General features: G+C 43.6%; 1 protein-coding gene across 10 annotated transcripts in view; it reads left to right on the top strand.

The window, feature by feature from the left end:
- The window catches only part of PPFIBP1 (PPFIA binding protein 1), a 113,678-nt gene that overhangs the window by 62,822 nt on the left and 35,095 nt on the right, over positions 1 to 15,761 (top strand). For 8 of the 10 annotated variants that reach the window (XM_030469417.1, XM_030469438.1, XM_030469478.1 and 5 more), the window contains 4 exons: positions 1,943 to 2,148; positions 13,341 to 13,427; positions 14,623 to 14,736; positions 15,284 to 15,415. In XM_030469417.1, coding sequence (XP_030325277.1) covers positions 1,943 to 2,148; positions 13,341 to 13,427; positions 14,623 to 14,736; positions 15,284 to 15,415 — 539 coding nt within the window. Of the gene's footprint in view, positions 1 to 1,942; positions 2,149 to 8,564; positions 8,764 to 13,340; positions 13,428 to 14,622; positions 14,737 to 15,283; positions 15,416 to 15,761 lie in introns of those variants that run through there. The other 2 variants (XM_030469469.1, XM_030469463.1) reach the window with 1 other exon arrangement.

Genomic DNA, 15,761 nt, shown 5'->3' with positions numbered 1-15,761 from the left:
GGAAAGCTATTTCAGTGTTTCACCATCCACATAGTAAAGAAATTCTTCGTAGTATCTAATCTAGATCTACCCTGCTGTGATTTAAAACTATTGTCCCTCATCCTATTTCTACATGCTCTAATAAACAGTCCCTCCCCAGCTTTCCTGTGGGCCCCCTTCAGATACACGAAGGCTGATACAAGGTCTCACCCAGCGTCTTCTCTCTGGGCCTCAGAACCCCATCTCTATCAGCCTGCTTTTGTAGGAGAGGTGCTTGTGCCTTGTGATCATTTCTGTGGCCCTCCTCTGGACCCATTCCAACAAGTCTTGTGTTGAGGGCCCCAGAAATGGGCACAGTACTCCAGGTGAGATCCTGTGAGAGCAGAGTAGAGGGGCAGAGTCATCTCTTTTGATCTTCTGGCCACGCTTCTTTTGATGCAGCCCAGGATGTGATCGACCCTCTGGGCTGCAACTGCATGTTGCTGGCTTTTGTCCATCTCCTCATCCACTCGTGTCTGAACAGACCTATAATAGAACAAAAGGATATCGACTCCTATGAAATAGTGGGCATTTTGCTCTCTGTATTTTTTTCACACTGAATTAGAAATATATTTGCATTTTTGTGGCTTGCCAGATGAGATGAATGGAAGATATATGGCATATCACTATAATTTCCATAAGATGACAGTACAAATGATGCTCTGTCATGAACATATCTTTATTGTGCCAAGACATTACAGTATTAAGGTCACAAATCAGTGTGCTGAAATCATAGTGGGAATTAGCTAGGTTGACTTAAATCAACCTTAATCCTGAATTAATAGTTTCCTTTCTTACTTAGTATATAGCAACTTTTTTATGTAGGTCAAATATACGTACTGCGAGTTTATGGAAATAAGGTATTTTTCTTTTTATTAACATGCAAATGTCAGTGCTACTGTGTCAAGCTGTTGGGTTTAAAAATTACTCTTCTGTAGAAGTGATTTGGTCTTTTTCTTTATATTCCTATTTTTATTTATTATTTTTTAAAAATTCCAGTGCCTTGGAGCAGCATAACACATTCCTACATAAAAAAAATGTGAAGCATTGTTTCTTCTGAACACCATCAGTGTCTGACTTGAGTCATGCAGTCTCTACAGGGTGATTCAAAATGTTATCAGAGCCTGTTCCCCCCACAGGACTTTCCACCTCCAGGGAAGGAGCCCAGTCTATGCCATGACCCCATGGGCACAGCTGTGGTGTACAATGCCCTCTGTCAGATCAACCCACTCCCTTCCTGCTGGACCTGCCATCCATGTCCCATGCCCACAAGGGTCTGCCCTTCTCCAAATTGCCCCTCAGTACAGGAAAGACAGTGAGGTTCTGGAGTTTGTCCAAAGAAGGACAACAAGGCTGGTGAAGGGTGTGGAGCACAAGTCTTACAAGGAGCAGCTGAGACAACGGGAGTTGCTTGGTCTGGAGAAAAGGAGGCTGAGAGGAGACCTTATTGCTCTCTACAACTACCTGAAAGGAGGTTGTAGTGAAGTGGGGGTCTATCTCTTCTTCCAAGTAACAAGTGATAGAACAAGAGGAAATGGCCCTGAGTTGTGCCAGGGAAAGTTTAGATTAGATATTAGGGAAAAACTCTTCACTGAAAGGGATTTCAGACACAGGAATAGGCTGCCCAGGGGTGTGGTAAAGTCACCATCCCTGGAGGAATTTAGATGATGTAGATGGGACATAGTCTAGTGGTGGACTTGGCAGTGCTGGGTTAACAGTTGGACTTTATGTTCTTTAAGTTATTTTCCAACCAAGATGATTCCATGACTCAATGAAATTGCTTCATGGCACAGGCATAATCCAGCACCAGTTTGGTTTAGATAAATGCCCTCTGGGAGCCAGCACAGCCTGGCATTTCTCAACCTTGCCTTGTGTCTGACCTGCTTACCTTGTGCTTGACCCCATGTGATTTTGCTCCCTCCAGGTTCAAAGGCACTGGAGTATTCCAATGGCATCTTTGACTGCCAGTCTCCCACCTCCCCCTTCATGGGGAGCCTGCGAGCACTGCATCTGGTGGAGGACTTGCGGGGCTTGCTGGAGATGATGGAAGCAGACGAGAGAGAGGGGCTGCGCTGCCAGATCCCAGACTCTACAGCAGAGACTCTGATCGAATGGCTCCAAAGTCAAATGGTACAGTCTCACCTTGCTTCAAACATAAAAAGCTTGTTTTGTGTGTTAACTGGACTGTCACAGACAGCAGGGCTGTGTTTTATGTGGGGCACTTAAAAGTGTTTGAGCAGGTTTCAAAGAACCAAAGGGAAGACATTTTGGGTTTGGAGGTGTTGCTGTGAAGCCTCGGAAAAGCTGTAGCTCAAATACCTTGTGCAGTGGGTTTTCTGATGTACCACCATACCTCATTTTGTGGAGCAGAACATTTTCAGTAATCAGGAGTTTCATCCCAGAGGTTTGGGTAAGACATTTTAATGAGAATGACCCTTAAGTCATGGGAAGAAAAAAAAGCTGTTTTCAATAGGAACTTTTCGCTAAAAAGCATTTTTGGCAGCATATTTTCTACAGAGACCTGTGGTGTTGTTACTGGACTTCCTTGCCTGGTTTATAACAGAAGTCAGTGGTATAAACTCAGCCTCCCTTTAACATGGAAACCAAACTAAATTTTTCTTCTCTGTGTTTGTGAATCTTCCCGCTTTTTCACCCTTGCCTTAAAAATACACCAGAATTTTACCTGATAAGACTGTTCTTTCTCGAGCTGTAAAAATGTAAAAAACACAACTCTACATATTGCTCAAATGCAGGCAGCCTGAAGACCTAGGCCTGGACCTAGACTGTTGTGCTTATCAGGTGAATTACATAGTGTAATTTTCAAGGGACCCACTCATTTTGCCTCCAGGTGCCCTGTGACTGGTGACTTCCTAGCAGGAACAGTCAGGGGTTCTTGTGCTCATGGCTTGTGGCAGGGTTTGTATTGTGGTGGTGTGGTTGTGCTCAGGATTTGGGAAGCATCAGCAGCGGAAGTCAAAACTTATTTCTAGAGGCCATGCTTCAGGGTTTAAGTCACCCTCTAGCAGTAACAACTACGGCAGCAGCGGCTACACCCTTCTGCAAATGTTTTCTTACCTGTGTTACAACACCTTGGTGTTGGCTAAGGTAACACTTCGATGCTGAAGTGGGAGTGCCAGGTCTGATGAAGGCTGGGTCTGAGGCAGGACAGGCCACAGTGGTAGCTGTGTTGTACGCTGTTGTGGTTTGAGCAGACAGAAACTAAATTTATGGCATTGATGTGATGTCCTCCGATGGCCAAGATGGACAGAAGGCCCAATGGGGCAGAACAGAGAAGTGTTAGATGACCTCAGTGTTACCTTCATTTTTGTCCATTTTTTGGAAAGTGGGGGCCATGGATCTGTTTCCCTCTTGTGGTGGACATCTTGGAAAGAGGCTTCTGGTTATCTTCAGATGACCGTATGCTCTGTAAAATCCAATTCCATCTTTTGCTGAGAAGAGTCCTGGCCCTTTTGTCCATGTCATCTCTGCCACAGAGGACTTCTGGGCTTTTACCAGCTACCATTGAGTTTTGTATACATATACACACATATATATTTGTATATTTTTTATTACTTTCCTATTTGTCACTTTCCCTTCCCTTGCTCTATTAAGCCTGTTCTAGATCTGATTTCCAGCCTTGAAGTCTCTCTGCCTTACTCCCCTTTTTTATCTTCCCCTGGGAGGTTTAGGGGGGTGGAGGGGAGGTGTAACAGAGCAATTCGGTTCTCTACCTTTTGGTTCTCCCTGACCATTAAACAGAGACACACCCAGTACATTGCTGCTGTCAGGATGGGAAGCCACCGTCGCCTTCCTGGGTGAGGCATCACCCTCCCTCGCAAAGAGCTCAGTCACCCAGGACCTATGGCTCCTCTTGCAAAAGCAGAATGTTTATTTTGAGTCCTGGGTTTATTTCGGTGCTCAGCAGCAGCAGGCGACGCCGCAGCCCAGCAGGATGGGTGCAGGGCTGTATTTGCCCAGCCTGTGGCTGAGAGGGGCTGCAAGGCATGGTGCTGCGGTGAGCACTGGGGGACCTGAGCTGCCATTTGGTGGCAGGAGGGAAGAGATGGGGACCTGGGCAAACACGGCTGGGATCACTGATGTAGCCCTTGTGGAATGGTTTGAGGGGAGGAGAACTTTTTTTTTTTCCTTTGCTTTGAACTGCTCCTTTGAGGATGCCTGAAACTTAATGAAGCATGAGGGAGTTTTCTTACCGTCTCCAATGGGATCTGGATCTCACCCCCACTGTCAGACCATTGCAGCCAGCACTGAGAACAGGAGGAGGAGACAGAAGTGACATTTGAGTCAGATCTTTAAAACGTGCAGAGTTCCTGCCAACGTCAGCGTTTTCTTCCACTGTAACATACAGCAGTGAACATCGCTGTAACTAGTCTGTGATTTGTGTGCTGCACAAGTTGGGGGATGTAACAGGTTTTATGCAAGTATGGCCTTTTATAAATAAAAAAATAAATCTCCATGTGCCAAATAAACAGTCTTGGAAAATTGACTTCTCCCCATGGTGTGTGTAGACACCAGTACTCTGTGCTTAACGGTGCTGATCCACCACATGCTATTCTGGAGTAAAGGGAGCCAGCAGCATAGCCAGAGGCTGTAGTGTCTGTCGAAATTAATGATGTGAAAGACAGCCATTGCCCCTTGTGGCAGCAAATGTGTGATTTAGGGATGCCTGGCTGTTAGGATCTGGAACAAGGTCCTTCAGACCTGTGTGATGTTGGTCACTGCATGGCAATGAGACACTTATGGTTTCCATTGCAGCTGTGGGCTGAATCTGGAAGGGCTCGGTTGTGCCACTAGAAGTGCCTACCAAGCACTGTAAAAATATGCAAAGGTTGTGTGTACCAAAGATTGCAGAAAATAGCTATTTCATCTATGCTTCTCCTCACTCGGCCTCAAACATGCACTGCCTGGCATCCTTAAAACCCCTAGGAGTAAAGACAGAACATTATGGTTTCTGCTGTAGTATGGGCATTGTGTTTGCAGGTGTAACTCATTCCTGTCTGAGCAGGAGGGTGTTAGGTGCAGTGCCCAGATAATTAGCAGGAGGGCTTTCAGCAATTATGTTTATCCTTACCAAGGGAGTAGAGACATTTCCTTGGTTTAAAATCCCCTTAGTCCTCCACATATGAAGTTGCTTCCAACAACCCATTCCACCAACTAGACTATTCAAAACTGCTAGAATTGGTGTCAGACATCTCATCCAGTGCTGCAAGTCTCTCACGTCTCATGAGGAAAACAAAAATACGTGTTTGCTGTTGCCAAACAGTGTGTCACAAGAGAAAAATCCTCTCCTGGCCTCTGCAGGGAAACCACTGGTGCCCTAGGAAAAGAGCCCGACAGCAGCCTCCCAAAGTTACTCGCTTCTGAAAACGGGGCGAAGCATTCAACTTTTCCTGTGTCCTGTTCCTGCTGCTTTCTGACTGCTTCCTTTATGCTCCTCTTGGTGTGTTAGAGAAGTCTATGAAAGCACTCAGAAGGGGCCAAAGAGTTAAAACCCCTCATGCTGATTTTTTAAACTGGTGTGTGCCAGATGGCCACGTGACACCGGAGAGCTTGTACAGTGCCCGGACATCTGGCAGAGCTCTTCCAAAAACAGCCATCGAATGGTCCCCACGGGACTTCAGAGAAGTTGCAAATGCAGATCAGTGCTGCAGAAATAAGCCTGTTTAACTAAAACATAGCCATTCTAGTTATCTGTCCACAACTCAAACCAAATCTCCGTGTCGCTGAAAAACCTGCTCGCGTCTCCGTGGGCAAATGGAGGGCAGGTGAATGTCATGGGTAAAATTCTAAAAGAGGAAAATTGTTCCAAGTCTGGAAATGGAGTGAGTGAGGCCTTTTCTGAGCTCAGAAATGTTGCAACTGTGGACTTTCACTGTGGACTAGACCTAAAATCCATAACTGTTCCAAAGTTTTGGAGTTTTTTTTCAAGATTCCTTCTGATCTTCAGGAAAGTCTAATATATTCTGATGTGTACTTTAATAAAACATATTATGTACTCTGTGAAAATGGAACTTCTGGCTTGATATAGACAGCATGGGAATGGTCTGTTACATCATCACCATTAACAAGACCATATTAAAGTGAAACTCAGCCTTTTGCAAGGCCAAGGCAGCCTTGTTGTGTCCAGCTGGAAGTTGATAGATTCATCTGTTAAAGAGTAATTCTCAGAAAACTTGCTCCCAGTCATGAATGTTGTTCCAGTTTCCTCTCATTTGAAACAAACAAGACACAGTCTTCTTTCTGGTTATTAGTTTTCTTGGCAGTGTTTTGGGTTTTTTGTTGTTGTTTGTTTGTTTGCTTGGGTTTTTTGGGTTTTTTGTTGGGGTTTGGTTTTGTTTTTGTTGGGTTTTTTTGATTGGTTGGTTTGGGGGGTTTTTTTGTCTGTTTTTTTAAAAATACATCTTATGCAACACCCTTTCCAGAAGGAAACAAAACAAAACAGAACAACAAAAAAACAACAACAACAACAACAACAACAACAACAAAAAAACAAAAACAAAAAAAAAACCTTACTGTGTCTTGTTAAAAAGGAGGGTGAAGGATAGATAGAAGTGGGTGGACAGTTCCTTCCCCCACCTCAGAGCCAGCTTCCTCAAGCTTCTGATCTGAACTTGTGTATACAGGTCTTGTTGTGTGTGTTCTTCCCTTTGAAGGACACACTAGTAGAAATAAAGAGGTATGATAATTCTTTAAAATCTCCAGCAAGTGCAATTTTAGCTTTGAGAGTGACTTTCTGAATTGGAATATATACATTGGTTTTTTGTTTTTTTTCAGTTCAGAAGTGAATTTCTGAAGCTGATTATAAGAAAATTAAAGCAAAACAAAATTCATTGCCTCCAAAGGTTTATCAAAGAACATCTTAAGCTTATCTGAAAATTACAGTTAATTTGAGTTGTGGTACTCGTAGTGGCTTGTACAATCCGGAATATTGGTGCTGTGAACAGCAGATCTGTCATCTCACAGACCAGCCACAGATTTTGGCACTTTTTCAGCAAGCTGGCTTGTCCAGAAAGTGGCTGGGAGCAATGAGAATGAATATAAGGGGATATTAGATTTCAGAGAGAATTTTTCCTGGTTGGATAAACTTAGCTTATAATCTTAGAGAGGTATGTTGGCCTGTTTGGACAACAGGGTGATTCCCAAGTGGAAGAAGCGGTTTGGCTAGCTAGAAATAATTTCTTATTTCTTAATCATGGAAAAATCTTGACTTCAAACCAAAGTTTGTTGTTTGATTGTCTCAGTGTGGGTGTACAGTGCGTTCATTTGACTCAGCTTCTGCTTATGTTGAGTTTAGCTATTGAAAAGTCCTATGGTAATGTCTGGCACATAGGCGCTTACCACTGAACACCCATTTGAGATCCCTCCTCAAGCTGCAATATGAAAGGATCTTTGTGGTACTATTTCAGTCTGTCATCATGAACAGCCTCCCAGCAATACTTTTTGTCTGTGAGAGATCTACCTCTCAAAGTTCTTGAAACACAGGACCTTGCTTCTTGCTAAAGGTGATCATCCAGGCTGGTGTGTTTTTAACACTTGAAGATAATACAGGCTCATTTAAAGCACATCTTGGCATCTTCATGCATCACGGATGAGTTAATTGGCAGTAAGGAAAATCCTAGTGGTCCCACACTAGAGCATAGGGTAGAGCCATGAAAAATCACTATTCCCAACCCAAAATGCATCAGTCTGAGTTAAAAAACTCAACTTCCATTTCTCTTCTGCTCTGCTTTTTTGTTCTGAGGTAGAGTTCTTTTTTTTTTTTTTTTTTTTTTTTTAGATTTCTGTCACTGATAGCTGTAAATGTTTCTTTTTAATAATAAAGTTGTGGGTTTTTAGATGACCACAGGAATCCTGGAGCTGGACTCTGGTCAAAAATACTAAGGTTTTGTTATGCTTGGAACATACTGAAACTGAAACATACATTGAAACTTGAGGACAGAGATTGGTTGTTACTGTTGCATTTTATGTCATCTTTAAGAATGACATAAGCTTGAGACAAGCCACTCGTCAGACCTGGGACAGTTGAGTCAACTTTTTCCTTCCTCCTCTTTTCTTGGCACCTGCAAGTAAATTGCGTGTGTTCTTTCACCTTTTATGATTAGTTCTAGCCCATCAAGAAAGCAAAATTCCCTCCTGTTTTCCTCGTAGTCAGCTAAAGCGATTGGGATCACTCTCGTGTGTTTTCGGGTTGGGCGCTTTCCGCAGGGCTGGGAGGGTTCAGGGGGAGGGGGCTGCGCTGTTCGGCGGGGGTGTTGATGCCCATCTCCACCGGGCTGCCCTTACCCCCGCTGAGCTTTACACAGCTCCGTGCCCCTCTGCCTGCATCCTCCTCCTCCTCGCTTCCTGGCTTCTGTGTGCTGGGATCCAGATTGCAGGAAGGGCTGATCTTCCCGGGCTTTGATGTGTTAATTCCTCGGTGGAGCTGCTCGCTCCGCCTGAGGAGCGCTGCTGCTGCTTCACGGCTCTGCTTCCCCACATCTCCCGCTCCGCTGCCACATTTGCCTCCGTCCTTGCCCATGGGTAGGCGAGGAAACCTGCCCGTAGCTTAACCTCTCCGTCTGGGTTCAGAGGAGCCGTGACAGCGCCTGGCGCCTGCGGTACCGGGGCTGCATCTCTCAGCCTCGGCTGCCTGCCACAGTCGCTCCTGCCCTTAACTGCATGAAGATAGTCATGACAAGCATGGAGTATAGCTGGGACATTCACGGACACTGCGTATGGCTAAATAAGGTAAGGCTATCTGGGTTTGTTCTGGGTCCTGCAATTCTCCGAGTGACAAGCCATAGCTGGGCAGGGCTGGTAGGGGATAAGTGTTTCATCTTTTATCAGACACAAGCTGAGCTGCTGTTGAAGAAGCTGAATATTTTGAAATGGTTGCATCTTCCCCGTTCAACAACCGTGTTATTTGTATCTAGAAAATGTTTCAGGTAAACTCCTCGGAGTGAAGGTCTGTCTTAAGCTGGTTTACTTTCAGAATTCACTTTTACTGTAGGGAAGCCTTTAAAATATATAATGTGTGTGTGTGTGTGTTGTGTGGGTTTTCCTTTCCCTCCTCATTCTGTAAGGAAGAACTAATCTGTAAACTTTAGGAGAAGCTTAGCAGCATGTCTGCCTGCCTGCGTGTGGAGCAGGCTGCAAATACTCGAAGCGATGAGTAGGGAGGCGTGAAATGCAGGAGATGCCGGTTTGGGAGAGCAGCAGTGGGCTCCCACACAAACTGGTTGAACACTGGTATGGATTGTGTTCAGAGAGATAGGAGCAGAATGAACTTGAGACAGAACTGATACTTAAAGAGGGCAAAGCTGTAACAGCTTTATCACAGAGGAAATGGTGGTGAAGACTTCTCTTGGAGAACCTGAAGGCTCTGCCCATGACACACATAACAAGTGGTGTTGAGGTACTTTAGGGTGGAGGAGTCCCCCTTGCAAGACACTCTCTAAAACTGAGTGAACAAGTAGAACAGCAGTAGCTGTGCTTAACTAAGCGTGGGTAATGTGTATTATAATGATCTGAACAAAGTAAGCATGTTGATGAGCTCTAATTTAACTCCAGATGGTCAGGAAAGAGATGTCAGGGACAGCTCACTTGCCCAACTGTTGACTGGACTGTGGTGGTCAAACCAGTCAGTGCAATCTGCCATAGAAGAAAATAATGCTGTGGAGTGGCAGCCCCTGCTATACAAATCAAATTGCATCTACAGCAAGAACAGTGTGATTTGCACTGCTTATTTTGTATCAAAAGCAGGAGAGAAAATATAAGGAAATGAGGGTATCAGCTGCAGTAAACTAAAAATTTGCTTTATTTTTGAAAGAGTAATTCAGCAAGTGAGAGGAAATGCATTTTTTTTTTTTTCGTACTAGGTTTCCAGCAGCAGCTATTAGAAACTTTCTTGTGGTTTGGAATGCTAACTCACTTCCAGGGAAAAGGAATTAAAAACTGAGGGCAGGCAAGCTGTGAAAGTTTGGTGATGCATCTACTTATTACAGGAATAATTCCCTCCAGAGCAGTGTGAATTTTTACACTTACATGATTGCAGACAAAGCTTACACATGTGTTTAACAGATTAGCCATGGATTGATCTTGCTGTGTTTTCAAGTGCATGGGGTCTGATCTTATAAAGCATTTTAAATCAATGATTAACCTCAAACTTCTGCAAAGCCTTAGTGGCATTGTGACAACCATTCTTTTGTTTTTGGGATTAAGTTCAGTTTTGGTAAATCTGCATTCTCATCCCATACACTGTTTTTCAGTTAATCTCTAAATGGAAAACACATGCAAAGTCTAACTGCTTAAATGAAGATAGATTTTAAGTTGCTGATGAAAAGGAGCCTTCTTTGGAAAATGGCAAAGCTAAGCTTTTCTTACAGAGCTAGTAAACAATGTTAATCCTGTATTGATTTAGATGATACAGATTTTATCCAGAACTACCAAGTGCCCTCAATATGCTTGCAGTTGCTGTTGAATATTGGTTTTTCTTTCTTCCTCCTTTTTTTTCTTTTTTGTTTGTTTTGGTTGATTGTTTGGGGGTTTTGTTTTTTGGGTTGTTTTGTGTGTGTGTGTGTGTGTGTGTGTTTTGTTTTCCAAAGCAGAGCCATTGCTCTGTAGGGTGAGTAAGGCTCAGTCCCAGGGGAGGCTGCAGGTCCCCAGGTGGAGAGAAACACCTCCTGAAGAACACACCAAGTGTTGTTTAGCCAGGTTTTCACACACCAGGTCCCCTGGCAGCTTTCAGACCTACCTGCAAGCCTGTTCTTCACTGCTGGGACTCCTTCCACCAATCTCCTGATGCACTATTTTCCCATATCCAGAATTCAGGCATCTTCCCTCTCCCTTTCTCTTCAGTACTGCCCACTGCCATCATTACCCTGTTCTTTCTTTCATGTGTTTCTTCTCCACCCTCCTCATCTCTCTGGGAAGAAAATCATGCCAGGTATCAACTTTTTACCTTTGAAGACAGCATAGAGGAGAGATTCAGGAAGGTATCACATGGCTCTAGCCTGCAGGCCCCTGATCTCTGCATCACTGTAGGAGGTGCTGGTGCTGCTGTTCTGTGAAAGAGTTGCCATGGCCTTTTTATGGCATCCTTTCATCTTTACTTTTCATGTCTTAAATGAAAAGTGAGTCCCAGGTATTGTGCAGAAGTTACAATATTTCAGGCAAAAAACCTAACTGCTGTTGCATTCTAAACAAGGTTTTCTGTTTTCAGTGTACTAGAGGAGGTTTGTCTTAAAGCAGATTTCACAAAATATTTCTGGCAACAGCTGCCAAAGATGTCTTTGTATTTGATTTTGTGGGACAACAACATTTATTCCAGTTCTGTTTAGGCTTCCAGTCACCTCTTCCCTCTTTCCTATGGCAATATGCAGCTTGAACTCTCACTCTCTAAATGCTCCTATTTTAAAGCCAAGTATGATGTGCTGAGTAAAACAGGACTTTTTTTTTTTTTTTTTGAGAATGTGACGGAGTTTAGCAACAAAGGTGTCTTGGCAAGATGCTGTGCACAATGACTAACATTCTGCTTTGACACCTTGTTGGTTTTCACAGCATCATAAAGACATTTTCATCCTAGTGTGAAACCCATACTTGTCTCCCTATATTTTCTTCATGTAGTCTTTGGTTTTAGTTACTTTGTCTCTGGTTTCAGTGACTAAAGATATCAGGAGATTCAGTGGTTAGGGCACTGATGTGGTTGGGTGGCAGGGGAGTCTGTGCCTTGACAAGGGACTTCCATGTTAGCCCTGGCAGGATGGAAGGGTGTCTTTGCACCTTGGCTTCTTGTTTGTAATGAGGGATGAATGTCACTTCTCTGCATCAAACACATATGCTGGATTGATAGATATGTTGCATATTACAAAATACGGATGCTGCTCTTATGGTGGCTGAGTAAGTACTGGAGGAATTTAAATGAAAAGTGAGAATAGGAAAAGTGTGCAAAAACCTCTGTTTGTATTTCACTTACAGGTGAAGTTACAAAATCTAAAGCACAATCTGCTAGTTAAGCAGATAACAAGTTTCTTTTGGAAGCTCTTTGGTGTCTTTCACCTAAATTAAAGTGCTAGGAAACAGAAGTTCTCACTGATCTTGAATGGAAATCCTATGTCATGGGCTAAATTCTGGTAGAGGTCAGGAGAAAAACAGTGCAAACTTAACTAGAGACCATCCTTTCCTAGAGTGCTGTAGCTGTAGTGATTTAAGGGGAGATATTATGGTCATCTGGCTAACGTTATGCATGGTTGCTTGGAGCACACTGAACGCTGATTTAAGAAGTGGTGCTGGTGGAGTTCTATTCAGTTTCAAAATGAGACAGTTTCTCCTGCCACCCAAGGTCAGACCTGTAACTTAGAAAAGGAGTTTTAGCCAGCAGGTTTCCCGAGGCTTTCTCTGCAATCAGAAAAGATGAGCTGCATGAAAGGGAGATTCAAAGCAGGAGCCCCAGGCTTGCAGCTTCTAAGTGGTGGTGGCCTCTCAAGGCAGAGATGTGCTGCAGACTCACCAGAGCAGGAGGTCCAGTCACCCATTTTCTTTTCATCACATACTCAGAAGGGAATCAAGGCCCCTCAAGGTGGGTAGGAATCTTCTCCACTGAGTGTGCTGGATAGCAGTGCAGCTTCTCAGACTTCTCCCAGGGATTTATGCAATGATGGGAACAAGAATCTCTTTTCTGAGCTGAGATCAGATTGTGGCGTCCATCACAGAGTGCTTTGAGACAGCTTTGAATATGGATAAAGTAAAATCCTTCTCAAAAGTTGCTGATTCCTCTGAACTCTCTGATAGCATTAACATGTATTCTTGTTACTCTTTAGCCTCAGGCAGCTTTACAAAGAGATGCGTTTAAAGTGCAGACATTCACCCATGCCCAGTGAAAATGTGACTGATGTAAAAGGATGTCTTTTACTGTGTGTATTAGGAAAAAAATGTTTGACTTGCAAGAAGCATAATGCACATTTTGTAGACTGTATACTGTGGGTTTTTTCACTTGCTGAATGTCTCAGGGTATTTGTCTCTTTGCAAGTATGGCTTAGTGTGGTATCTCATTGAGCACAAATTTTGTTAACGAACTGCTGAATGCACAGTAAGTGAATTTTGCAGAACTGGGTCACCAGAAGGTTCTTCCTTTCTCATCTTTAAGGCCCTGAACAATTCTTATCCTGAATGGTGGTTGTGTATCCTTTGTTGACAGTCTGTTGGATTTGTAACCCTTTGGGAGCTGGAGAATATTTAAACCAAACATACTTCTTAAATGTGTTGATAACATTGAATGATGCTTATGGTGTGACAGATGACTACACAATATTTACTATCTTTTTCAGAGTAATGGACACATATCTGGGAATGGAGATGTGTACCAAGAAAGACTGGCTCGTCTGGAAAATGATAAGGAATCTCTTGTTCTGCAAGTGAGTAATCACCTGAATTATTTTTTCTAGTCTTGTGTTCATAGGACTTTTTGATAATATGGGATAAAACTTCTGAGGATTTATTTGCAGTTGTGTTGTCTTTTAGTAATACCTCAGAGTTAGACCCAGATTAAGGATAGGTGTGAATTTAGATTATGGGGAAAAATCTAAAGGCTTTTCTGTGTATCTGATCTCCTTTTGAATCTTGTTATTTGAGCAGGTCTGCAGAGCAACCACTTTCCTACATTCATGTGCATCCTTGAGATCACTGTCTTCCATGACCATAAAAACACTGTCTGCATCAGGTCATAAATGTCCTGTCCCCATGAAAGATGACAAAACTGCAGAACTGGCCAGCAGGTGGGAGGAGACAAGCAGTTCCTCAGAGGTCCTGCTGATCTGTTTCTGGGCTGGACTGGGTCAGTCCTGGGTGCTCTTGCCAGGTGGTTTACTCTTGTTGTCAGAGTTGGGACTACATGGCACACCTTGGTCTGCACAGACATCCTTCTGTCCCCTGATATGGACCTGGCCTGGGGGCCGTGACAATGCCCAGCGCTGCTCTAGGCAGCTTGTCCTTGTTCCCAGCTGTACCACAGATTTCCTCGAAAGAGCCTGTTTAAAACACAAACTTCATTCAGAAAAGAAAAAAATGGGACTTGTCTGCAGTCTCAAAGGTGTTTGGCTTGGTCTTGCCTAGCCTCAGTCTGTGTGTTTCAGCCTCCTTTGCTTTTATGGCTCTGAAAAGGAGCTGTATGCTTTGGTACACTGTGTCCAATTACCTAGAAAAGAGAATAAATTATGCATTGAGGTTTAACTGCTTGGTTGTTAGGCAGGAGCCAGTGGGTTTTAGTTAATGTATTCTGCCAACAAAGGCAGAACTGTTGACTGTAAAATGCAGCAGCCACCCCATGTAAAAAAATCCCAAGGCACATCAGGTGAGGAGATGCAGAATTGCCATGTGTCTGCTAGAACTTCAGCTGAAATTCCTGTAAGCGTGAGGAGAGAACTTTCCCTTACCTCCTTTTGCCCTTGCCACATGTGTTCACTGCAGACCCCTCTGCTCCTTCTCCTCCTTCCGCACTCCCTTTTAATCTTTGGCCCATCCAGCACTGTTACTCACATACAGTTATTCAGGTGACACATGTAGCGTGGGGGCAAGGTGCTAAATGTGCATCCTTTTTTCTCCTCTGTGCAGGTAAGTGTGCTTACAGACCAGGTGGAGGCCCAAGGAGAAAAGATTCGAGATCTGGAGTTCTGTCTAGAGGAGCACAGGGAGAAGCTGAATGCCACAGAAGAGATGCTGCAGCAGGTATTTCACAGCCCCATGTCTGTCTTGCTGTCTGTCTTCATTCTGCCTTAACAAAGTGCATTTTGGTTTGGTGAGAACAGTGCACTTCAGGGTGTTGCACCCCTTGATGTCTCTGAACTAAGCGATAATTTTCTACCATATTTGCTTTAAAGTCTTTGTACTTAGTAATGTCAGTGCTGCTTTACACTGTAGGAATCCAGTTCTGCTCTTCTTTGAGCCTTTCCTCACTGAACTTCAAAGAGACATGGATTAAAGCCTCTGGCAGGATGGGTGGATTCCACTCAAAGCTCCTTGCTTCCCAGAGGAACTGTGATGACAGACAAGCTTTTTTTCTCATCTTGGCAGCCAACCCCTGATGGTGCCCCTGTGATCTCACATTTATCCTAGGTGCCTGGAGTGTGTCGTATGGGTAATAGCTGTGTCCCAGGGCTTCAGATAGTGCTAGAAAGAGGATGATGTTTTTCTCCATTTTATCCATAGAAAGAAATTACTGATTTCTTCCCCTTGGATGAATAATTCTGGTCTCTTCCTTTTTATCTTTAATCAGGAACTTTTAAGCAGAACAACCCTTGAAACTCAGAAGTTGGATCTTATGGCAGAGATTTCCACTCTGAAGCTAAAGCTTACATCCGTAGAGAAGGATAGATTGGACTATGAGGACAGATTCAGAGACACAGAGGTGAGTAAAAGCTGAATAAATTGTAAAAGCTGTGTGTGGCTTCACATTGCCTCAACATTTCCTGGATTTATTTTTATTTTTCAGGCAGGAAGGAACCTCATCTTTAAGGTTAAAATATGTATCTCTTAAAATAAAAAGTGTCCTCTTTGGTAAACTCTGCTTTTACAGAGAATGATTTCCAAAACCAGGTTTTGATTCTTGCCACCAGATCTCAGGAGGGATGGCATTTCAGACTGGTTTAAAGAAAATAATGAACATACTGCACTCTCCTGTCCCAACTTGAAACTGTCATCATCTTAGTGAGGCATGTCTAGGGCAAATACTCAAGCAAGTACAAAAAGCATGC

The sequence above is a fragment of the Calypte anna genome, chromosome 1 (assembly GCF_003957555.1).
Source record: "Calypte anna isolate BGI_N300 chromosome 1, bCalAnn1_v1.p, whole genome shotgun sequence".
NCBI lineage: Eukaryota > Metazoa > Chordata > Aves > Apodiformes > Trochilidae > Calypte > Calypte anna.
This window is presented reverse-complemented; position numbering and strand designations above follow the sequence as displayed.